Below are 24,993 nucleotides of genomic sequence, written 5' to 3' on the forward strand. Positions count from 1 at the left end.
CCTTCCTTTTATTTGCTTTCTTTCTTTCTTTTTTGCCATAGGACATGTGTGCTTGTTAGAGAGAGAGACAAAGAGACGAAGAGAGGGAAAGTGAGGAATCACCCCCCCCCCCCCCAGAGGAGATGGCTACACTGCAGTCCATTCTCATCCAATCGCCTCAGGATTTTGGATACACACACATACACATACACACATACACGCCCAGCATGATTTTCAACTGCTCAGGTCGGGGACACGAACTGCACAGCCACCATGTGGGATCCAGTGCCTTGGCATCCACGCCACCTTCTGGCCCCACATTTGTAGTTCTTGTATGGCCTATATAAGTTGATTTTGCAACCTCTGAAAATAAAACAATGAGAATTTTTTCTTAGGGAAGGAAACTAGATACATAATAATTTAGTTCCTTTTGAAAAAGACTAATGGAGGCCAGCCGATGGCCTGGTGGTTAAGGTGGCTGGTTCCCACACAACCAATTATGTGGTTTGAGTCGCAGACTTCAATAGCTTGCAAAACATGTCAGATGTGTGTGTTGTGTGTGAAATCTCAAAAGGAAGAAGAGAAATGACCGTGGCATGACCATGCCCCAAGGGGAATGCCTTTTCTTTCTCTTTATTTGTATGTCTTTCTCTGGTGAGTATATCACCCTCTGGCAAAAATAAATAAATACAAACAAACAAACACCTCATGGAAACATTCGTATAAAAACAATTATTCCTTAAAATACCTGTTTAAGTCTTACTTATTACATAAATCTAATGATCTCTTCCTATACTCTAAAGGTCTTGCCTTTAGACAAATGGTATTTTTTTCTGATAAGACTACTTATCAACTAATATTTGGGAAGACTATTATTATTTAAGGCTTAGGAATTCTATGGATTACATAAACAAAGAAATACTGATATATTTCTTCTAGGTAAACAATTTTTTTAACCAGTTTGGTAAATCTTTTTTTCATCTTTTTACTTTTTTTTTGGCCAGAGGGTATGTGCGTTCACTGGAGAGAGACAGAGAGGAGATGGGAGAGAGCACTTCCATGGGATATGATCATGTCGTGATTCCTTCTCCTCCATTTCTCCCCCCTTTCAGGATTTTCGGACATGTATGCACATGCACCTGGTGTGTTTCTCAAGCCTCCAGGTCCAGGGCTTAAATTGTACAGGCAGTCATGTGGGATCCAGTTGCTGTAACATTACACCTGGCTGGCCTACGTGATCATAATTTTAAAGTATTACTTTTTTAAAGTTTCTAAAGAAAAAATTTAGATTTTTGTCTTTTCAAAGCCACATTCAAAGCAAACGCAACCATTAGGCAACAAATACTGTATGTTCAATGTCTGAAGGGTAATAGGCTATTTAAAATTATATTATCCTTTAAGAATTTTAATAGCTAATAATAAGCTAGGATCAATAAACATGTCAATTAAATATATAGTATTTGGATCAGCAGTTGGCATAATGGCTATGTTGCTGAAATTCCATGTAGCTGACTGCGGTTCAAGTCCCAGACCCAGTAACTTAAACTCATGCCAGGTGCATGTGCATGCGTGCCCAAGATTCCGAGAGGAGAATAGAGAAGGGATTGTGGCATGGCCATCCCCCCTCGGGGGGTGATTTCTTGCTTCCTGTCTCTCTGTCTTTCTGGCAAGCCCACAAGCCCTATAGCAAAAACCTCTCAAAAAAAAAAAAATATATATATAGTATTAATACTAAAGAACCATGTGGAAATCAAGGGTAAGGAAGTAAGATCATTTTTTGGTGTAAGATCATTTTTTGGTGTACTCCCTTATTTTAGTACACTGGAATACTTTCACTCCTACCAAATAGAAAGAAACTTAAGTTCTAATAAGCCTCAACACCCAGCAATTTACAAATAATAACATAAAGTTAGTAGAGGTTATTATTAATAATGCTTACATCAACAGATGGCAGACTCCCTCCACTCCAGCCCCCTGGCTACATGAAGTAAAAATACTTCTTTTACAAGTTATTAACTGGCAATTAATCAAGGGGGAAAAAAGGCTAGGGCTGACCCTATGGCTTGCTGATTAAGTAAGCCAGATCCCATAAAGCTGACTAGGTGGTTGGAATCCAGGTCCCAGGAGCTTGAAAAACATGATAGGCACAAGTGCATGCATGTCCCAAATCCCAAGAGGACAGAGAAATGGAGAAGGGACTGCAGTGTGACCATGTCACATTAGTGCTTTCTCTAGCTCTGTCCAATGCATGCGGCACCTAGCAAAATTAAAAAAGAAGAAAAAAGTAATCCTAAAACTCAAGAACCATTTCATATATTAATTTTTTAAAAAATACTTTCTTGGGCCAGCCAGACACATGGTGGTTAAGAAAGCTGGATTCCAAATGGCTGGCAGGGCAGTTCAAGTCCCAGCCTCGACAGCTTGAGAAACACCCTGGGGACATGTGGATACATGTCCCAAATCCCAAAGGAGAACAGAGAAGGGATTGTGGAGGGTGCTTTCTCACTTTTTCTCTCTGTTTCTCTCTAGCAAGCACATACATTCTATAGCAAAAAAGAAAGTAAAAGAAAAAAGAAAAAAAAAGAAAGTTTTCCAGGGAGGACTCTAATATTGAACTGACAACCTTCCCATGTGGAAATGCCTCACAAAGCATTGTGCTTTAATGCTGTGCCACTGTCCAGTCCTTCATATATTAACTACAAGGCCTTCTAGTGAGGAGGAGGGAAAAATAATAAAAAACAGCACATGAGACTGGCCCTATGCTCTTATCCGTGTCATGTAATCACAACATTCTTTCCTCAGGCTAAAACCTCACTCCATAGGTATGGTGTTACAAAATTTAGATGGGACTCTCATATCCAATATATGTAAAAGCAATTCTTTAAAGAGAGCACTGATTTAAAAATCAAAGTTGTTTCAAAAAAGCAAGTAACAAAATCAACCATCAATTACAATTAAGCATACATTAAAGTTATACTAAGGAAACATTTGATAAATTCTTTTTTAAAAAGACTTATCCTATTTGATTATCATTATTACTTTTCAATTTGCCATGGGGCACATATATTCACCATAGACAGACAGAGAGAGAGAGAGACAAAGTGAGAAAGCAAACTTCCAGGTCCAGGACTCAAACTGCAGTCAGTCATGTTGGAGTTCAGTGCTCCAACCACCATGCCACCTGCTGACCACCATCTGATAAATTCTTAATGACTAAGAATCTATTTTGAGGCCAGCAGGCAGAATGGCAGTAGGGGTTCTGGACTCTCACATATCTGAATGCAATTCAAGTCCTGGACCTGGCTACTTGAAAATCATGTCAGGCGTGTGTGTATGTATGCTCAGAATCCTGGGAGGAAAGTGGAAGAGAGAGGACTGAGGCATGCCCATCCCTCTTGGGGTGGTAATTTCTCACTTTCCCTCTTGCTGTCTCTGTCTATCTCCTATGAGTTCAAGGACATACCCCAAAAAGAAAAAGAAAAAGAAAAAAATATATATATTTCTATAAATAAAAATTGGTGGATTAAATACATTTTTAAAAGTTAGTGGCTGGGGGCCAACAGGTGGCATGGTGGTTAAGAGTGCTGGACTCTCACATGGCCATCCACGGTTCAAGTCCTGGAGCTAGTGGCTTTTTTTTTCCCTTTTCCTCTCTTTCTCTCTCTGTCTGATCAAGCTGGAAAATACTAATGATGGTGATAAATAAAGTTAAATAAAATAATTCTTAAAAAAAAGTTGACAGCTAAAATAAGCATATTTTAGGTTCAATAAGAGACTGTAGCCATAAAATTGTAAGTTTAGGTATAGTTAGGTATAAAAACAAGACATGAATGATAAAAATTTCTACTTTCAGACAAATGCCTGCTTGTGGGGAAATTTCCTTTCCACCACAAATGAATGAATGAATGACAAAGTTATAACTTATCTCTTAAAATAAGTAATTCTTTACAATTATTTTTTTAAAGTGGTTCTGTTGTTATAACCTTGGAATAAAATTAAATATGCTAGAAAATTATTCCAATTAGAAAAATGCTATTAAAAAAAGTTTATTGGGACGGCAAGGTGGTTAAGGCACTGGACTCCCACATGGCTGAATGCAGCTCCAGTCCCAGACCTGGCAGCTTGAAAATCACACTGGACATGTGTGGGTGCATTCCAAAAATCCCAGGAGGAGAAGACATTGTGGTACAGCCATCCCCCACCCCCCCAGGGGTGATTGCTCACTTTCTCTATCTCTGTTTCTCTCCAGTGAGCACACAAACTCTGTGGCAAAACTTCACACACACACACAAAAAAGTTTATTTCCAGAGAGAGAGAGAGAGAAAGAGAGCGAAAGCCCTCCGCCTTGACAGGTTCTCATAACCTGATCCACCCCCTGAGCGAAAGCCCTCACCCTTGACAGGTTCTCATAACCTGATCCACCCCCAAGCCTTTAGCCAGCCAGGTAGATCTCAGACAGAAACTCAGAACTTTCATGTGTCTCCTACATTGCACGGCAGGGTCCCTACTGCCTGTGCTGCTGTGGCTGGGCCAGAAAAGTGTGCCTTCATGATTTCTGTATAAGTTTCATATCTGCTATCACGGTTTGCTTTCTTTTTCATGGCATTTTCATATCTATAGCATCTCTCTCCTGGGCCAGAGCCAGGGGCAGTTGCATGTCTCCAGGGTTTTAACATGGGAAAGGATATTAAGAACAGGAGACAAGGTTCACTACAGAGTGCTGAGGAACTCCCTTCCTTTTATTTAGTCAAGTGCAAAGAGTAACTATACACCTAGTAACTCTGCAGAGAAGGCAGTTAAAGATATACAAGAAACAGATATGTGATCAAAACTCTGAAAAATTTATGATTATAGTTAACATCAATATGTACACTAGCTAATATTGTGGGTTGGTGTGTGTGCATCTACACTACTGAACTGTGAATTTTCTGACTATGGGCATGATGTCTTCAAATTAAGTTCAAACATTTCTTCATGTTACCATGAGTCAGGGACTCTGCAAAAACACTATGGATTAAAATGAGAACACACAGTACCTACTATTTTTACTGCTCTAAGTCTGGCAGGGAGTATAGAAAGGTAAAAGTAACCAATGTAATACAATATAACAAGTGTTATAAAATAATACAGGAGCTGGGGGCTGTCAAGTGGCATGGTGCTTAAGGGCTGGACTTCCACATGGCTGACCATGGTTCGAGTCCCGGACTTGGTGGCTTGCTTTCTCACTCTCTTTCTGGTCAAACCGAAAAATAATAATCGAATTAAATAAATAAATTATTTTTTGAGGTTTTTGTTATCGGGCACGTGCATGTGCCAGAAAGACAGAGAGTGACAGACAGACAGAAAGCGAGAAATCACCCCCCAGGGAGAATAGCCATGCTGCAATCTCTTCTCCATTTTCCTCTCGGGATCTTGGGCACATACACACATACACCCAGCATGAGTTTAAGCCACTGGGTTCAGGACTTGAACTGTGTTTGACTACATGGTAGTCCAACAACATAGCCATTACGTAAACTGCTGGTCCCAATAAATAATTCTTTTTTTTTTTTTTTAAGAGGTTTTTGCTATAGGGCGCATGCGCTCGCCAGTCAGAGAGAGACAGAGAAATCACCCCACAGAGGGGATGGCCATGCCGCAATTCTTTCTCCTCCATTCTCCTCTCGGGATCTTGGGCACACACGCACACACGCCCAGCGTGAGTTTTAAGCCACCGGGTCCGGGACGCAAACTGTGGTTGACTACATGGGAGTCCAGCGACATAGCCATTACGCTAACTGCTAGTCCCCCAATAAATAATTAAAAAAATATTTAAAAAAAAAAAAAAAAAAAAAAAAAAGAAAAGAAAAGAAAAAGAAAAACAAGGGCTGGCAGGTGGCATGGTTAAGGGCACAGAACTCTCACATGGCTGTCTGCGGTTCGAGTCCTGGACTTGAAGAAATAAATGGTTCTGCTAGAGATGGAGTGGCAGTGGTAACATTAAGAAAAACCTCAAAATATAAATAGTACATGGGTCAGCAGGCAGTATGAAGATTTAAGGTGGCTATATTCCACATGGCCAAGTATGTGATTAGAGTCCTGGACCTGGATGTATGTGGGTACATGCCCAAAGCTGAAAGGAGAATGGAAGAGAAGGGATTGTGGTATGGCTATCCCTACTTGGGATGATATCTCACTCCTCCTCATTCCCTCATCTCCCTCTGGCCAAGTGTACGTGCCCTATAGCAAACTAAAAACAAACACACAGGCAAACACACACACAGACACATCCGGGAGCTACAGCAAACCTTGTAAGCATGAGACTGGCAAAAGCAGGCTGTAATTAGAAAAGGACCTTGTCACGATACACTAAAGAATCAGAATTTAATTCTGAGGGTAGATGTGAGGTTTAAAAGTGCTAACAAGAAACTAGATCAGACTTGTGTTGTTAAAAATTCTTAGCCAAGAACGAGTTTAATGTGTTGGAAGGGAAAAGGAAGCTATTACAATAGACCACAATGCAGAGGATGAATGCCCAAATTAAGTCTTGTCACCTGGTGATAGAAAGGTCACTCCTTGTGCTGAAGGAGAGAGAATGAGAGAGGAATTAGTACTCAATTAAACAAATACTTGTGTTTGTTTTTGTTTTAGGTAAAGGCTTATTGATGTTTTTAGTCCTCAAAATATCAATGCATGAAGTGCTCAGTAAGTTCTAAGAGGTTAGGGACATGCCTGTTTTGAGCCACAATCTTATCACTAATGGTTGGCATTTAATTTAGGCACTCTTATTATGTGAATGAAAATGACATCTGCGCAAATGAACTAGGGAGAGGATTTTCTCCAACTGTTTCACATTCACTGAGTTTGATGGCTTTAATATTAATGATAATTAATGTAAATGCAGCAGGAGCCAGAGGAAAGAAAGAAGATTGGCTGAAGATGTTGTAAGTGGTCATGGCGCAGTCACCAGCTGCCACTCATCTTATTCCTTTCCCAAATACATTCATCTGAAAAAACAAATTTTTCAGGAATTGCACAGATTGTAGTGAAGAACGGGCTTTCCACCATTTTAATGGATGGGAGATTAATATAATTTGTTATTTTTAAAATTAATACCTTGAGTTTTGCTGAGCTATCAACTTTCTTAGCTAGCAACTCTATTTTCCAGATTACACATTAAAATGATGCACAGAAAGTGTCCAAACTGTCAAAATATGTCAATAAAAGATGATACACTTTACATAAAGCCATTCAGATCCATGTAAAAAAATATTTTTAAGAATTGTTTAATTAAATTTTTTTTTCTTTTTTTTGGAGAGGTTTTTTTTTAAGCTATAGGGCACGTGCACTCGCCAGACAGACAGAGAGAGACAGAGAGACAAAAAGCGAGAAATCACCCCCCAGGGAGGATGGCCACGCTGCAATCCTTTCTCCTCCATTCTCCTCTCCGGATCTTGGGCACACATGCACACGCGCCCGGCGTGAGTTTAAGCCGCTGGGTCTGGGACTCAAACCGTGGTCGACTACGTGGGAGTCCAGCGACATAGCCATTACGCTAACTGCTGGTCCCTGTTTAATTAAATTAATTAATTAATTTTAATTTGACCAGAGAGAGACAGAGTGAGATAGAGAGAGAGGGAAAGTAAGAAAGAAAGCCACCAGGTCTAAGACTCAAACCATGGTTGGCCATATGGGAGTCCAGTGCCTTTAGCCACCATGCCACCTGCTGGTCCCTGCAATACTTATTTTTCAACATCAAACTACTGTGTTTTTTCGTAAATAATATTATTTCGGAAACAAGAAACTCTGTTTCCCTTCCATGGTCCTCTTCTTCAGCTCCCATTCTCATCCCAACCCTGAAGCTCCGTCACAATCTCTTTCTACTTCTCAATGAAACTCTTTCGAGAGAGGTTTTCTTTTCTTTTCTTTTTTTTTTTTTTGGTATAGGATGCGTGCACTTACCAGAGAGACAGAAAGCGAGAAATCACCCCTCGGGGGGGATGGCCATGCCGCAATCCCTTCTCCTCCATTCTCCTTTCAGGATCTTGGGCACGCACGCACACGTGCCCGGCATGAGTTTAAGCTACCAGGTCTGGGACTCGAACCACGGTCGACAACTTGAACCGCAGTCAACTACATGGGAGTTCAGTGACATAGTCATTACGCTAACTGCTGGTCCCATCTACTTCTCAACTCTTACAGTCTCTTAATCTCCCCTTCCCCACCTCCTCCAAAAGGATTCATCGTGGAATCAGCAAGAGGACCACTCTGAAGTGGGCAGATCTCCACTTGAGAAGAGGAGATGTTAAGGTAGTGCCCTGACAGCTCCAGTCTGGGGAGCTAAGCACTGTAAGAAATCCATCAGAAATGTTATCTGTGAAGGTACCTCTGGCTTGGGGACTAACATGAAGGAAGCAGTATTACCAGTGGCTACTTAAGACTTTTTTACATGAAATTTTCAATTTGAAATGCATTAAACATCTCACTGAGGCCAGCTGTGTGGAGCAGTGGTTAAGTGTGCACAGGAAGCCAGATCCCATATGGCCAAAGTTCAAGTGCTAGCCCAGGCAGCCTGAAAAACACAACTGTATAGACATGTGTGACCATAATCCTGATGGAATAGAGAAATGGAGGAAAAAGTACTGCGGCATGACTACACATCATTGGAGGATGTTTTCTCTCTCTCTCTCTGGTAAGCACATGTGCCCATTAAGAAAAAAAAAAGCTTGACCAATTATTAAAGAATGTAAAATAAATAGAACTTACTAAAGTAAATGTGTAAATATTTGTAAGTCATATTCAACCACTTTAATTCCAGCAGAGCCCTCTTTGTTTCTACATGGAAATCTGTCGGATTTTTAGAATTATTTTTAGGAGGGCTGGCAGATGGTGTGGTGGTTAAGGGCGCTGGACTCCCACATGGCTGACCACGGTTTGTGTCCCGGACCTGGTGACTTGTTTTCTCACTTTCCCTTTCTCTCTCCCCTCTGTCCCTCTCTGGTCAAATCATAAATAAATAAATAAATAAATTGGCTTGCTTTCTCACTTTCCCAATCTCTCTCCCTTACTCTGAAAGGGAGATAAAGTAAATAAATAAAGTGAAATTAAATAATTCTAAAAAAAACAACATCTTTTTAAGGGACCAGCTGATGGCATAATGGTTATATTGCTGGACTCCCTTATGGCTGACTCTGGTTTGAGTCCTGGATCTGGTGGTTTGAAACTCATGCCAGGCATGTGTGCATGTGTGCCCAAAATCCTGAGAGGAGAATGGAGGAGAAGGGAGTGTGATGTGGCCATCCCCCTGGGAGATGATTTCTTGCTTTCAGTCTGTCTCTTTCTGTCTCTTAGGCAAGCGTGTGCCCTATAGCAAAAATATCTCTTAAAAAAGAAAAAATCCTTTTAAAATCTCAGCTGTTATTTATCATTTATCCATTTTCTGAGTTTTCTAAACTTCATTTTTCCCCTATTCTATTTAATACTGATAAAGGGAATAGGTAATACAAAGGCAATACTTGATGCCTGGGAACTCAACGAGCAGCTTCTGAACACTGTTTTAAGTGGTAGCAGAAGAGTTATAAGAAGTTCCATATTGCTGAAGAATAGTGGAAGGGAGAACAGAAAGGTGAACATGGGTCAAATCATGAAGAGCCAGACTTCTAAAGTGCTGTGATAAAAACCCTATCCTTCATCTTGTATGTGACGGAAGCTGTTAAAGGTTCCCACCAGGAACCGTCTATGTTTCAGAAAGATGTTTATAAAGACTGCCATTGGAGGTTAAAAGGAAGAAAAGACAGAAGGTTTTGGGAGAGACCAGAGAGAAAACACCTGAAATAAGTGGGGCAAAAATAAAAAAGTATTATTAGTCAAGAATTCTTTTTTTAAAATTTAATTCATTGATTTTTAATTTTATGTAGGGTACATGCACTCACCAGAGAGACAGAAAGAGAGAAAGTGAGAAAGCAAGCCACCAGGTCTGGGACTTGAACCGTGTCAGTCATGTGGGAGTACAGCATCTTAACTATCATGGCACCTGCTGGCCCCTAGTCAAGAATTCTTATTGCCAGTGACAAAACTATTCCAAGCTGGTCTAAGTCAAAAGAATTTGTTTATAAACTCACAAAACGCATATGGTTCCAGTTGATTGGCAGGCTGAGGTAGGAAAGATCCCAACACTGAGAGAACCTGTCAAAAATCTCCCTCCCCTTCCCTCCTCCTTCCCTTATGCAGTATCTCGTTAATACACACACACACACACACACACACACACACACACACACACACACACACACACACAGAGGGGGCGACAGCGGGGGGTGGGGGAGATAGTTCACATTGCTGAGTCCATGACTCTATAGCCTGGAAAAAAAAACAAAAATAAAACAAAAATAAAACAAGCAAAACCATGCCAGGTGCATGTGCGTGTAAACCCAAAATCCAGACAGGAGAATGGAAGAAAAGGGATTGCAGCATGGCCATATCCCCACTTTCCCTCTCTCTCTCTCTGTCTCTCTGGGAGAGCATACATGTGCCTATAGCAACAAACTTAAAAAAAAAAAAAAAAAAAAAACTAGAAAGTGCCTGGTGAGAGGACCACAAGTTTGGGAGGAAGAAGAGTGAAGTCTTGTATAGAGTTTGAGTACTTACAAAGTAAGAAAAACTCGTCATGGTTTGATATAAATGTTTGGAGCTAAGAAGAGACATCTTTAACACACTATGTAATTCAGTTAGAAATAAACCAGAAAAGGGGCTGTCAGGTGGTATGGTGGTTAAGGGTGCTGGAATCCCACATGGCTGACTGTGGTTTGAGTCCTGGACCTGGTGGCTTCCTTTCTCACTTTCCCCTCTATCTCTTTCTTACTCTGTCTCTCTCTGGTCAAAATTAAAATAAATACAAAGTTAAATAAAATAATTCTTTTAAAAAAGCTTTAAAAAAGGGAAGAAACTAGAAAAAAATGTGTATCACAGATGTCAAGTACTTTTCGAAGTAAGGGATGTCAAAGATACTAAATGCAGGGCCAGCAGGTGGTACAGTGGTTAAGGCACTGGTCTCCCACATGGCCAAATGGGGTTTGAGTCCCAGATACTGTGCCTTGCTTTCTCACTTTCCCTCTCTTTCTTTCTGTCTCTCTGTGGTCAAATTAAATAAATAATTCTTTTTAAAAAATACTAAATGCTACCAACTAGTCAAATAAGATCAAACAAAATTTCTTTGATTTAGTACAAAAATTTAAAATGCCAGTGACCTTAATTAAGTTAGAGTGAGAGGACAGAACACACTACAGAAAATTAAGAGCAAATAGGGGGTCGGTCGGGGCAGTGGCTATGCAACCCTGAGCAATGTGGCCACGAGAATGGGAAAAGGCCACAGTCCCTAGAGGAAAGGGTACAAAGACTGTCAGGAGACTGGTGGAGGGAGTATGGTGAAGTTGTCAGGAGGCAGGGAGAGAAGTAAGCATGTTTTAGAAAGCAGGTGAGAAGGGCCAATAGGTGGTGTGGTGGTTAAGGATGCTTGACTCCCACATGGCTGACCGTGGTTTGAGTCCTGGACCTGGTAGCTTGCTTTCTTGCTTTCCCTCTCTCTCTCTCTGTGTCTTTCTCTGGTCAAATTATAAATAAATAAATTAAGTTAAATTTTTTAAAAAGCTGATGAGAAGTATACAACGAAAAGGAACAGGTTAAAGCTGTTGGAAAGAAGACAGAGTTGACAGTTTAAGATATCCTGAAAGGGAGGCCAGCAGGTGGCACCGTGGTTAAGAGTTTTGGACTCCCACATGGCTGACCACGGTTCAAGTCCTGAATCCATTGGCTTGCTTTCTCTCTTTCTCTCTCTTTCTCCTGCTCTGTCCCTCTCTGGTCCAATTAAAATAAATAAATAAAGTTAAATAAAATAATTCTTAAAAAAATTTTTCCTGAAAGGAATAGGAGAATGATATCCAGAGCATAAACTGAGGGACTCATCTCACAGAGGAGGACAACACTCCATCAACTGTACCTTGAAGGAAGAGCAGACAGGCAGGGTTTAGAGCATGCTCCTATCTGAAGCTCCTAATTTCTAAATTTGGAATGCAATTAGAGTAGGCTTGTCACTTTAATAAAGGAAATAATTACAAAAACTGGGAAATGACTAATAACGTTGAAAGCCCAGAGAAAATTGTAAAATTTAGTGACATCATTCTTCCCTGTTGTATACATACAGAAAACTTCAGGGATCACATAGCTGTGATATATTTACAGTAAGACACTGTTTTATCATTTCTACCTAGACTAAATGATTACCCAAGTCTTGATTTACAACAGTGTAACTGAGCCAGCCTAGTAATTTTTTTCTCCCATTTGAAAAGGTGCACACATTTTAAACATCAAGATACAGTTTGGAGGGACCAGCAGGTGGCATGGCGGTCAATGCACTGGACTCCCACATGGCCAAATGCAGTTTGAGTCTTGGATCTGGTGGCTTGGAAATTATGCCAGGCAAGTGTGTGTGCATGCCCAAAATCTCACCAGGAAAATGGAGGGAAAGGGGTTACAGCATGGCCATTCCCTTTCGGGGGTGATTTTTCACTTTCCCTCTCTCTGTCTCCCTCAGGCAAGCATACATACCCTATGGCAAAAACCTTAAAAACAAAAAAAAAGACCAATATACTTTGGATACTATCAAATTCAAATTTTTAGTATCAGTCAATTCTCTCATACAACCGCAAGAAGTGTTTAAAATACATAAAAATGGGGCCAGCTGGTGGCATGTTGTTTAAAGCAGCTGAATCCCTCATGGACGACTGTGCAGTTTGAGTTTCAAACCCGGAGGTTTGAGAAACATGCCCAAAATCCCAAGAGGGCAATGGAGAAGATTCTGCAGTGTGGCCATCCCCTTGGGGAATTCTTTCTCACTTGCCTCTCACTTTCTCTCTGGCAAGTGCATACGCCCTGTAGCAAATTAAAGAAAGAAACCAAAAATGTAAAAATATGGCTGCAATTGTGTGCACAAATGTGCAATTCTCATTATTGTGATTAGATGACCTTAATTTATCAGGAGATTTTCTCTAATACTGTGAAGAAAGATCTTGCTAAACACAGTAAGGCACTTCTGTTTATTTAATAAGTTAAACTTCAAGACTTGAGCAAGCATAAAATACTATGAAGTCGTAATATTTGAATACATTGGAAGTCTCAAGTAGTCATTAAAAGTTGGCTTTTTAGGATATACTTAGAAACATTCAATAGTCAGAGTTATTAGTTATACCTAAAATATTAACATTATTTTATTTTTACATTTTACCAACTTAGCATGGTTTTCTTAGGTTATCGAGCATTTACCATAGGTGTATACTGGAAGTGATCTTGAATGATCAAAAGCAAATGCCTTTATAACCACTTAAAAAAGAATAAATAGCCACAAACAACATTTTAAACATCAAAACTATTATTTAAGTTTTTTTAAAGAATCAGTTTTATTTAACTTTATTTATTTATTTAAATTTGACCAGAGAGGGACAAAGTGAGGGAGTGAGAGAGGGAGAGCAAGAGAAAGGCAAAATGAGAAAACAAGTCGCCAGGTCCGGGACTAGAACCATAGTTGGCTATGTGGGAATCCAGTCCCCTTAACTACCATGCCACCTGCCGGCCCACTATTTATGCTTTGATGAATAAAACTGTCTAAGTACTTATGATTCTTGTAATAATACAATAAAATCTTTGGCATTAAATATAATAGTGGTCCCTAACAAATTCAAAAGACAGGAATATGGTTATCAATACTTCACTAAAAAGAGTAGTTCTTAGGAAAAATTAAATTTAATTTTTATTTCTAAATATGAATTATAAGAGATTTTTGAAAGGGTCTAACACGTAAGCCTGTGTATAGCTAACCAATAGGATTTAAAAAGCTAAGGCTAGTCAAATTCCCCCGGATAGTCAGTCTACTAAACAACCATCCACTTATTTTATCCTTAGAATACTCTCCTATATTTATCTAAATTAAGTATAAATAAAAATCAAGAGTAAATGAATCATTTATAACATTACTTATCTTTACATGAACTTTTAAATAAACTCTAAAGCTCAAAAGAAAATTTGTCAATATCTTTCCTAATATAAAATTCCTTTAACAAAAAATTTTAATACCCAAAAATATTCTCTAGCCTTTTATTCAATATAATTATCAATGAACTGAACTTTAAAGTAATCAATACAGACAGGACCTATTTTCTGTCAGATCCTCAAGCCTTTTCCCACACAGTAACAGTAAATATTTCTTGTACTCAAATCCTGAACTACTAATGTTTAGGAATCCAAATAATACGAAGTAAAAAAGATGCTTCTTCAGGTAAAGTCTTGGAATCTCACATCTTCTGATTAAGCCTAGGTTATGGTACCCAAAGCATCAAATATAGAAAGTATTCATTTCCGTTAACACTGCAGAAGTATCTAACACTTGTATGATTCCACTCCATAAAATCTTACTATTCTCCAAATACCAAATGGCAGGCTACGGTATTGTGATAGTAGTACACAGAATGTTATAAATAATCCTTTTGATCATTGTAAAGGAACATTAACTCTTCTTGAAAAGCATAACCATCATTACATTTTAGGAAAACATTTAGGAATCATTTCTAACGTAATACAATAGCTTAATTTCACTTACATGGTGAAGGCCCATAATGACTAAGCCAGGTAGGCCTTGGCTTTTCAGATTTTCATTCATTTGATACCATACTCATTTTCTTCCCTTTTTAATATATACATTAAAGTGACTTTCAGTTTATCAATATGGTAAATCTTTAAAAATTACTGTTCAAGACAAGTTAGAATGATTCAGCAACTAAAGCTTAAGTCCAAGAACAAGAAATGCAGTTTATTTTTCTCTAAAGCAACTAACATCTCATTCAAGAAAATCTACCTGTATGGCCAGAGAAAAGAGAAATTCCTTTATGTCAAGTAATTCAATAAACCATATGCTATGAAAATGACCATCTGAAAAATAATTTAAAATAGTAATCATGTAAATAAGTGCCTACATTTGTTAAGTTTGCTGTTATTTTTAGTAGATAAAAGCATCCTTGTTCACTTAAATTTAACAGGTTCATAATTTAAGAAACAGATTTTAAGATACTATCTTTACAAGCTTCCCTACCTTTTTCAATTTTGTTATTATTGCCTGCAAACAAGAGGCAACAAGCTTTGCCTCTGCTATTCATTCTTTTTGATTATTAACATTTACTGAGAGTTTAAATAAAACATTACAATATTTATAAAATTAATCACCATAAAAGAGCACTATTTACTATTTTATAGCCATTATTAGCAACTTCTTACAAAGCTCTTTTTATTCTCTTTGTTTAAATTTAAGGATTTGGGGTGGGGGAGCTGGGGAGTAGGGAAGATGCATTCTGCAAGGGACACCAATTAAAAGTATTAGCAAAAATAAAGACACTAATCTTTTTTCAGTTTTTTGGCAATCTAAGACCCTAACTATTGTTAATTAAAAAAAAAAAAAAAGCTAAACCATAGTCTGCAACAGTTCACACCCTAAATATGTGGCCTATTTACCCTGAAAATATAAAATTTATAAATAAATACAGATAAAATTTAAATATCACATTTAATATCAGACTTTAAATCTTGAATTTTGCCAAACTATCTCATTATCATTTTCATTACAAAACCTACCTTAGTGTTCAGAAAAATAGCTTTCATGCTTTGATATTCTAAAAATAGACTCCTACTGTCTTTTTTACAAGAAACAATTACGCTTGGTTATGAGTCCTACCGTATCGGCCACATCATCAATACCCAAAATTCTTATTTAACCCCATTTTTGGCCATCAAAATGGTAACTAAATATACCCCCCACCAAAAAAAAAATCTTACCTATATGCTGCATTTTCTTTCAAATGCAAAATGGTTAGATTCCCCTTCTACTTAATCAGTACAGGGTCTGGACATTTTTCAGTCTGACTTGCAAATATTTGCTTTCCCTCTTAGGGCATAGCATCCGCAGGGTTATACAGCACTACTTACATTCTCTTCCACATAAAAATCAGACATTACATGAAAGGAAAAGAAAGACAGCCCATTTCAAAGCATCTGGCAAACCTCCATTGGCAACCTGCCAAGCCTCTGCTAAACCTTCCTGTCTTTCCGAGCATGCTCACTTAAAACCAACAGCACGTTACTATGGCAACTCTGTAGGCAGCCTGTAAGTATGAACCGCCATTCTGATTTCAGAGTGTAAAAAACCAAATACTGCAGGGGAAGTAAAAGGAAAGAAATAGCGTATGCTCTTCATCACAAATATATTCAATTTATTTCATAAATTCATATTCCTACACACAAAACAGAAACAAGAATCACACATTTTCTTCCTGGCAAATAATTTTCATGCTCAAATAGGTCTGCTTTTTCAATAAATTCATTCTCTTTGTCTTGCCCCTAAGCCCTTTTACCCCATAATCTAAAATATACTAAACAATTTGTCCCATTTGACGAAACAATGCTGAGTAAACACACAACAATATTCATGTAAATAATTGTGTGGCATTCCATGGGTGATTTCCAATTGCATGTAATATTATGACAATACTACAAAGAAAGCCATTAGCACTTATGAAATACAATCTAAATTTTTCCTCATTTATCAAACTGCCAAGAGAACTTTCTTTGGGTTTAGATGTTTTTTACTCGAATTACTATTGAAAAATTATGAAATGTCTGAAAGTGGTAAGGTTTTAAAGTTAAGACAGGTCAAACCTGGATTCAATTCCTTATTCTCCACGTTTTAGCTGTGCCACCTTGGAAAAATTACTTCACCTTTCTGAACCACACTTTCCCCACCTTTGAGGTAGGTTGATAATGGTTACTTCATATAATAGGAGTTTAAATGAATTAATATATTTAAACTCTTACACCTAAAAGTTATATTTCTTCCCTCTTTCCTGGTTTGGAAAAAGACCTTAAGTTAAAAAGAAATTTTAAAATAAAAACAAAAAACAATTTTCACTTGTTGATTAATTAACCTGAAAAACATCAATACTTGTCTGTTACCTTTTACTAAAATAGGTATAAATCAGAAATCATTTTACACACTAAGCTATGAGCCAAGAAGTTTCCTTGGGACCCCCCAATCAAATTGAGCTAGAAATGCAAAGAAGCAGATAATAAAGTATCTCAACAGAGCGATGGAGAAAAATCTCTGAAAATATATGAAGCTATACTTTTTACTATAGAGTATTCAAATGCTTTTTTATATTGTTAAAAACATGAAGTTATACCTACCATCTCTTCTTCTTCCTTTTTGGTCTCCTTTTCCTTCTCTTCATCATTTTCCTCAGCTGGGCCATCTTCATCATCACTGCTGGATGACTCAAGGATTTCACTTATGTCTATTTTCCAATTGTCAGGCACAACTCCAGTTTTTAAGAAGATACTTGCTTTCTGTAGCCCTATGAGTAAAAATGTACTTCAGCAGTTGCGATGAAATTAGCAGCATGCAATGATAGAACAGGCATGACAGAGTCAGAAGATCTGAATTCAAATTCAGCTGGTATAATAAGTTCATAAGTTATAATGTTGTGTAGGTGTTTATTATTCCTCTCGGGAATACTGTTAAATTTCTTAATGGTAAATAAAAATGTTAAACATATCTAGAAACTACAAATCCAATATTTGAGACCCCGACCTGGCAGCTTATTGTCTCACTGTCTCACTCTCTCTGATCAAATTAATAATAACAATAATAAGCAAAAATAAATAATTTAAAAAAATTTTTTAATCCAAAACATTAAGTAAGAGTAGATATCATCTCTAAACAGCCAAAATGACAGCAGAGTATTCAAAGGGCTTTATTCACTACTGTCCATGTAGGGTCACACTGTGAAATAATGTATTGATTCATCCCTATTTTACCTGGTTTAGTGGAGAGCTCAGATTCTGGTAGATTGAGAATATCTACTTCCTTAATGTCCTTCCTTGCTATAGAGTAACTATACAGAAGAATAAAGGGGACGAAAAGCATTTATGAATTAACAATGATCACTTAAATAGTCCGGGTTAACACGTATACAAATGTAAACCTCAAAACTAAGATTACTTTTTGTATAAAATGTTTTAAAAGCTAAAACCATGTATATCTTAGTGCTTACATAAAGGGTAAGAGGTAATATATGAGGCAAAGCTAGTATCTTAATTCTGAAGCTTTACATACTCAAAGTATAGTAATTTGAGAGCCACAAATTTCAATATTTCAATCTATACAACCCTTCTACAGACAGTACGGGTCATTTATATCAGCGCGATGTTTGCAACACTTCTAAACAACCTCTATTTAACTTTTAATATTTCTTATTGATTTTAGTTAAAAATCTAATTACTAATAAGTATTAGTTTTTAATCATTGTAGACTATACTATGATATCAAATTTTCACAGAGAATTAAATGTAACTCAAAAAATGTATGTAGTTTTAGACTTTATGATTTTTTGGAAACAAAGCAAAGGTGTGGCTAGGGGAATGTTTCTCTGGTTTTTAGTCAGAAAAATAGTATTCTAGTTACATAAATTCCATTAAAAAAATAACTTCACAGTTAATAGTAACAATGACAGACATACTAATAAATGATAAAAATGAATCTTATAATTAAGAAAAAATCAATACCATGTGTTATTAAAAAAACCTCTTTTTAATATTGTCCTCACATACTATTCAGTTTCATATAAAGTTAATCAATAAAAACCCCACTTATATTATAAGAGGTCAAAACATTTTAGAGCTCAATTTCTTAGTTCATAAATGATTAGACTTTTAAAAATAAATTCTTATGTGTGGGGTGTCTATCACTGTGATTCCATTTTTTACTCCCATGTAACATTAAGTAAGTCATTACTCACAATTTAGAATCGATAAATGATCGCACTAAACACTGATCCTTTTTCACTGTGATGTCATCATTACAGCTGGGAGATACTACCTGAAATGTAAAATCCAAACAGAATGATTCTTATTTGCCTTGCTCAGAAAAATTAAAGAGGAATGTTGGATCCGCTACCTTCTCAAATGAATTATTTTACAAGAAACAGCTTCATTGTATATACCTTCCATTAAAGTATTAATGATTACTTACAAAAGCTCTTATAATTTCTGTTTAGCATATTAGTTTATTAAGTATTTAAGTACTTTATACTCATTAAATGATGAAATAATTAATAAAATATAAATTTAAATATGACCACTATGTTAAAAATTAACAGGACTGAGGCTGGCAGGTGGCACGGTGCTTAAGGTGCTAGACTCCAACATGGCTGACCACAGTTTGAATCCCAGACCTGGCAGCTTGTTTTCTCAATTTCTCTTTCTCTCTCTCCAGTGAATTTTTAAAAATTATAATAATAAATGAATTAATATTTATAATGTTAAGTTTTAATTTATTATTATTATTCTTTGATTTGACCAGAGAGAGACACACAGAAGGAGAGGGAAAGTGGGAAAGGAAGCCACTAGGTCTAGGATTTGAACTATGGTCAACCATCTGAGAGTCCAGTGCCTTAACTACCATGCCACCTGCCAGCCCCAAATAAATAAATCTTTTTTGTGAAGAACTGTTTATTTAAATCCATTATTTTATTATTTTTTTTAAAATTTTGACCAGACAGAGAAAGGGAAAGTGAGAAAGCAAGCCACCAGGTCTGGGACTTGAAGTGCAGTTCGCCATGTGGTAGTCCAGCATTCTTACTCACCACATCACCTGCTGGATCCCAGAAACCTATTTTAAGATTACTAGTCACGAGATCAGCAATTGGTGTAATGGCTATGTCACTGGACTCCCATGTAGTCAACCACGGTTCAAGTCCTGGACCCAGTGGCTTAAACTCACTCCAGGCGTGTTTGCATGCGTACCCAAGATCCCAAGAGGAGAATGGAGGAGAAGGGATTGCGGCATGGCCAGGTGGCATGGCGGTCAATGCACTGGACTCCCACATGGCCAAATGCAGTTTGAGTCTTGGATCTGGTGGCTTGGAAATTATGCCAGGCAAGTGTGTGTGCATGCCCAAAATCTCACCAGGAAAATGGAGGGAAAGGGGTTACAGCATGGCCATTCCCTTTCGGGGGTGATTTTTCACTTTCCCTCTCTCTGTCTCCCTCAGGCAAGCATACATACCCTATGGCAAAAACCTTAAAAACAAAAAAAAAGACCAATATACTTTGGATACTATCAAATTCAAATTTTTAGTATCAGTCAATTCTCTCATACAACCGCAAGAAGTGTTTAAAATACATAAAAATGGGGCCAGCTGGTGGCATGTTGTTTAAAGCAGCTGAATCCCTCATGGACGACTGTGCAGTTTGAGTTTCAAACCCGGAGGTTTGAGAAACATGCCCAAAATCCCAAGAGGGCAATGGAGAAGATTCTGCAGTGTGGCCATCCCCTTGGGGAATTCTTTCTCACTTGCCTCTCACTTTCTCTCTGGCAAGTGCATACGCCCTGTAGCAAATTAAAGAAAGAAACCAAAAATGTAAAAATATGGCTGCAATTGTGTGCACAAATGTGCAATTCTCATTATTGTGATTAGATGACCTTAATTTATCAGGAGATTTTCTCTAATACTGTGAAGAAAGATCTTGCTAAACACAGTAAGGCACTTCTGTTTATTTAATAAGTTAAACTTCAAGACTTGAGCAAGCATAAAATACTATGAAGTCGTAATATTTGAATACATTGGAAGTCTCAAGTAGTCATTAAAAGTTGGCTTTTTAGGATATACTTAGAAACATTCAATAGTCAGAGTTATTAGTTATACCTAAAATATTAACATTATTTTATTTTTACATTTTACCAACTTAGCATGGTTTTCTTAGGTTATCGAGCATTTACCATAGGTGTATACTGGAAGTGATCTTGAATGATCAAAAGCAAATGCCTTTATAACCACTTAAAAAAGAATAAATAGCCACAAACAACATTTTAAACATCAAAACTATTATTTAAGTTTTTTTAAAGAATCAGTTTTATTTAACTTTATTTATTTATTTAAATTTGACCAGAGAGGGACAAAGTGAGGGAGTGAGAGAGGGAGAGCAAGAGAAAGGCAAAATGAGAAAACAAGTCGCCAGGTCCGGGACTAGAACCATAGTTGGCTATGTGGGAATCCAGTCCCCTTAACTACCATGCCACCTGCCGGCCCACTATTTATGCTTTGATGAATAAAACTGTCTAAGTACTTATGATTCTTGTAATAATACAATAAAATCTTTGGCATTAAATATAATAGTGGTCCCTAACAAATTCAAAAGACAGGAATATGGTTATCAATACTTCACTAAAAAGAGTAGTTCTTAGGAAAAATTAAATTTAATTTTTATTTCTAAATATGAATTATAAGAGATTTTTGAAAGGGTCTAACACGTAAGCCTGTGTATAGCTAACCAATAGGATTTAAAAAGCTAAGGCTAGTCAAATTCCCCCGGATAGTCAGTCTACTAAACAACCATCCACTTATTTTATCCTTAGAATACTCTCCTATATTTATCTAAATTAAGTATAAATAAAAATCAAGAGTAAATGAATCATTTATAACATTACTTATCTTTACATGAACTTTTAAATAAACTCTAAAGCTCAAAAGAAAATTTGTCAATATCTTTCCTAATATAAAATTCCTTTAACAAAAAATTTTAATACCCAAAAATATTCTCTAGCCTTTTATTCAATATAATTATCAATGAACTGAACTTTAAAGTAATCAATACAGACAGGACCTATTTTCTGTCAGATCCTCAAGCCTTTTCCCACACAGTAACAGTAAATATTTCTTGTACTCAAATCCTGAACTACTAATGTTTAGGAATCCAAATAATACGAAGTAAAAAAGATGCTTCTTCAGGTAAAGTCTTGGAATCTCACATCTTCTGATTAAGCCTAGGTTATGGTACCCAAAGCATCAAATATAGAAAGTATTCATTTCCGTTAACACTGCAGAAGTATCTAACACTTGTATGATTCCACTCCATAAAATCTTACTATTCTCCAAATACCAAATGGCAGGCTACGGTATTGTGATAGTAGTACACAGAATGTTATAAATAATCCTTTTGATCATTGTAAAGGAACATTAACTCTTCTTGAAAAGCATAACCATCATTACATTTTAGGAAAACATTTAGGAATCATTTCTAACGTAATACAATAGCTTAATTTCACTTACATGGTGAAGGCCCATAATGACTAAGCCAGGTAGGCCTTGGCTTTTCAGATTTTCATTCATTTGATACCATACTCATTTTCTTCCCTTTTTAATATATACATTAAAGTGACTTTCAGTTTATCAATATGGTAAATCTTTAAAAATTACTGTTCAAGACAAGTTAGAATGATTCAGCAACTAAAGCTTAAGTCCAAGAACAAGAAATGCAGTTTATTTTTCTCTAAAGCAACTAACATCTCATTCAAGAAAATCTACCTGTATGGCCAGAGAAAAGAGAAATTCCTTTATGTCAAGTAATTCAATAAACCATATGCTATGAAAATGACCATCTGAAAAATAATTTAAAATAGTAATCATGTAAATAAGTGCCTACATTTGTTAAGTTTGCTGTTATTTTTAGTAGATAAAAGCATCCTTGTTCACTTAAATTTAACAGGTTCATAATTTAAGAAACAGATTTTAAGATACTATCTTTACAAGCTTCCCTACCTTTTTCAATTTTGTTATTATTGCCTGCAAACAAGAGGCAACAAGCTTTGCCTCTGCTATTCATTCTTTTTGATTATTAACATTTACTGAGAGTTTAAATAAAACATTACAATATTTATAAAATTAATCACCATAAAAGAGCACTATTTACTATTTTATAGCCATTATTAGCAACTTCTTACAAAGCTCTTTTTATTCTCTTTGTTTAAATTTAAGGATTTGGGGTGGGGGAGCTGGGGAGTAGGGAAGATGCATTCTGCAAGGGACACCAATTAAAAGTATTAGCAAAAATAAAGACACTAATCTTTTTTCAGTTTTTTGGCAATCTAAGACCCTAACTATTGTTAATTAAAAAAAAAAAAAAAGCTAAACCATAGTCTGCAACAGTTCACACCCTAAATATGTGGCCTATTTACCCTGAAAATATAAAATTTATAAATAAATACAGATAAAATTTAAATATCACATTTAATATCAGACTTTAAATCTTGAATTTTGCCAAACTATCTCATTATCATTTTCATTACAAAACCTACCTTAGTGTTCAGAAAAATAGCTTTCATGCTTTGATATTCTAAAAATAGACTCCTACTGTCTTTTTTACAAGAAACAATTACGCTTGGTTATGAGTCCTACCGTATCGGCCACATCATCAATACCCAAAATTCTTATTTAACCCCATTTTTGGCCATCAAAATGGTAACTAAATATACCCCCCACCAAAAAAAAAATCTTACCTATATGCTGCATTTTCTTTCAAATGCAAAATGGTTAGATTCCCCTTCTACTTAATCAGTACAGGGTCTGGACATTTTTCAGTCTGACTTGCAAATATTTGCTTTCCCTCTTAGGGCATAGCATCCGCAGGGTTATACAGCACTACTTACATTCTCTTCCACATAAAAATCAGACATTACATGAAAGGAAAAGAAAGACAGCCCATTTCAAAGCATCTGGCAAACCTCCATTGGCAACCTGCCAAGCCTCTGCTAAACCTTCCTGTCTTTCCGAGCATGCTCACTTAAAACCAACAGCACGTTACTATGGCAACTCTGTAGGCAGCCTGTAAGTATGAACCGCCATTCTGATTTCAGAGTGTAAAAAACCAAATACTGCAGGGGAAGTAAAAGGAAAGAAATAGCGTATGCTCTTCATCACAAATATATTCAATTTATTTCATAAATTCATATTCCTACACACAAAACAGAAACAAGAATCACACATTTTCTTCCTGGCAAATAATTTTCATGCTCAAATAGGTCTGCTTTTTCAATAAATTCATTCTCTTTGTCTTGCCCCTAAGCCCTTTTACCCCATAATCTAAAATATACTAAACAATTTGTCCCATTTGACGAAACAATGCTGAGTAAACACACAACAATATTCATGTAAATAATTGTGTGGCATTCCATGGGTGATTTCCAATTGCATGTAATATTATGACAATACTACAAAGAAAGCCATTAGCACTTATGAAATACAATCTAAATTTTTCCTCATTTATCAAACTGCCAAGAGAACTTTCTTTGGGTTTAGATGTTTTTTACTCGAATTACTATTGAAAAATTATGAAATGTCTGAAAGTGGTAAGGTTTTAAAGTTAAGACAGGTCAAACCTGGATTCAATTCCTTATTCTCCACGTTTTAGCTGTGCCACCTTGGAAAAATTACTTCACCTTTCTGAACCACACTTTCCCCACCTTTGAGGTAGGTTGATAATGGTTACTTCATATAATAGGAGTTTAAATGAATTAATATATTTAAACTCTTACACCTAAAAGTTATATTTCTTCCCTCTTTCCTGGTTTGGAAAAAGACCTTAAGTTAAAAAGAAATTTTAAAATAAAAACAAAAAACAATTTTCACTTGTTGATTAATTAACCTGAAAAACATCAATACTTGTCTGTTACCTTTTACTAAAATAGGTATAAATCAGAAATCATTTTACACACTAAGCTATGAGCCAAGAAGTTTCCTTGGGACCCCCCAATCAAATTGAGCTAGAAATGCAAAGAAGCAGATAATAAAGTATCTCAACAGAGCGATGGAGAAAAATCTCTGAAAATATATGAAGCTATACTTTTTACTATAGAGTATTCAAATGCTTTTTTATATTGTTAAAAACATGAAGTTATACCTACCATCTCTTCTTCTTCCTTTTTGGTCTCCTTTTCCTTCTCTTCATCATTTTCCTCAGCTGGGCCATCTTCATCATCACTGCTGGATGACTCAAGGATTTCACTTATGTCTATTTTCCAATTGTCAGGCACAACTCCAGTTTTTAAGAAGATACTTGCTTTCTGTAGCCCTATGAGTAAAAATGTACTTCAGCAGTTGCGATGAAATT

At 36.6% G+C, this 24,993-nt stretch overlaps 1 protein-coding gene across 1 annotated transcript in view; it reads right to left on the reverse strand.

Annotated features, from left to right (window-relative positions):
• The window catches only part of ARID4A (AT-rich interaction domain 4A), a 103,692-nt gene that overhangs the window by 35,540 nt on the left and 43,159 nt on the right, over window positions 1-24,993 (reverse strand). Inside the window, exon 11 of the mRNA XM_006144838.3 lies at window positions 24,788-24,954. Coding sequence (XP_006144900.1) covers window positions 24,788-24,954 — 167 coding nt within the window. The remainder of the gene's footprint in view (window positions 1-24,787; window positions 24,955-24,993) is intronic.

This window comes from Tupaia chinensis, unplaced genomic scaffold (assembly GCF_000334495.1).
Source record: "Tupaia chinensis unplaced genomic scaffold, TupChi_1.0 Scaffold000133_1, whole genome shotgun sequence".
Classification (NCBI taxonomy): Eukaryota; Metazoa; Chordata; class Mammalia; order Scandentia; family Tupaiidae; genus Tupaia; species Tupaia belangeri.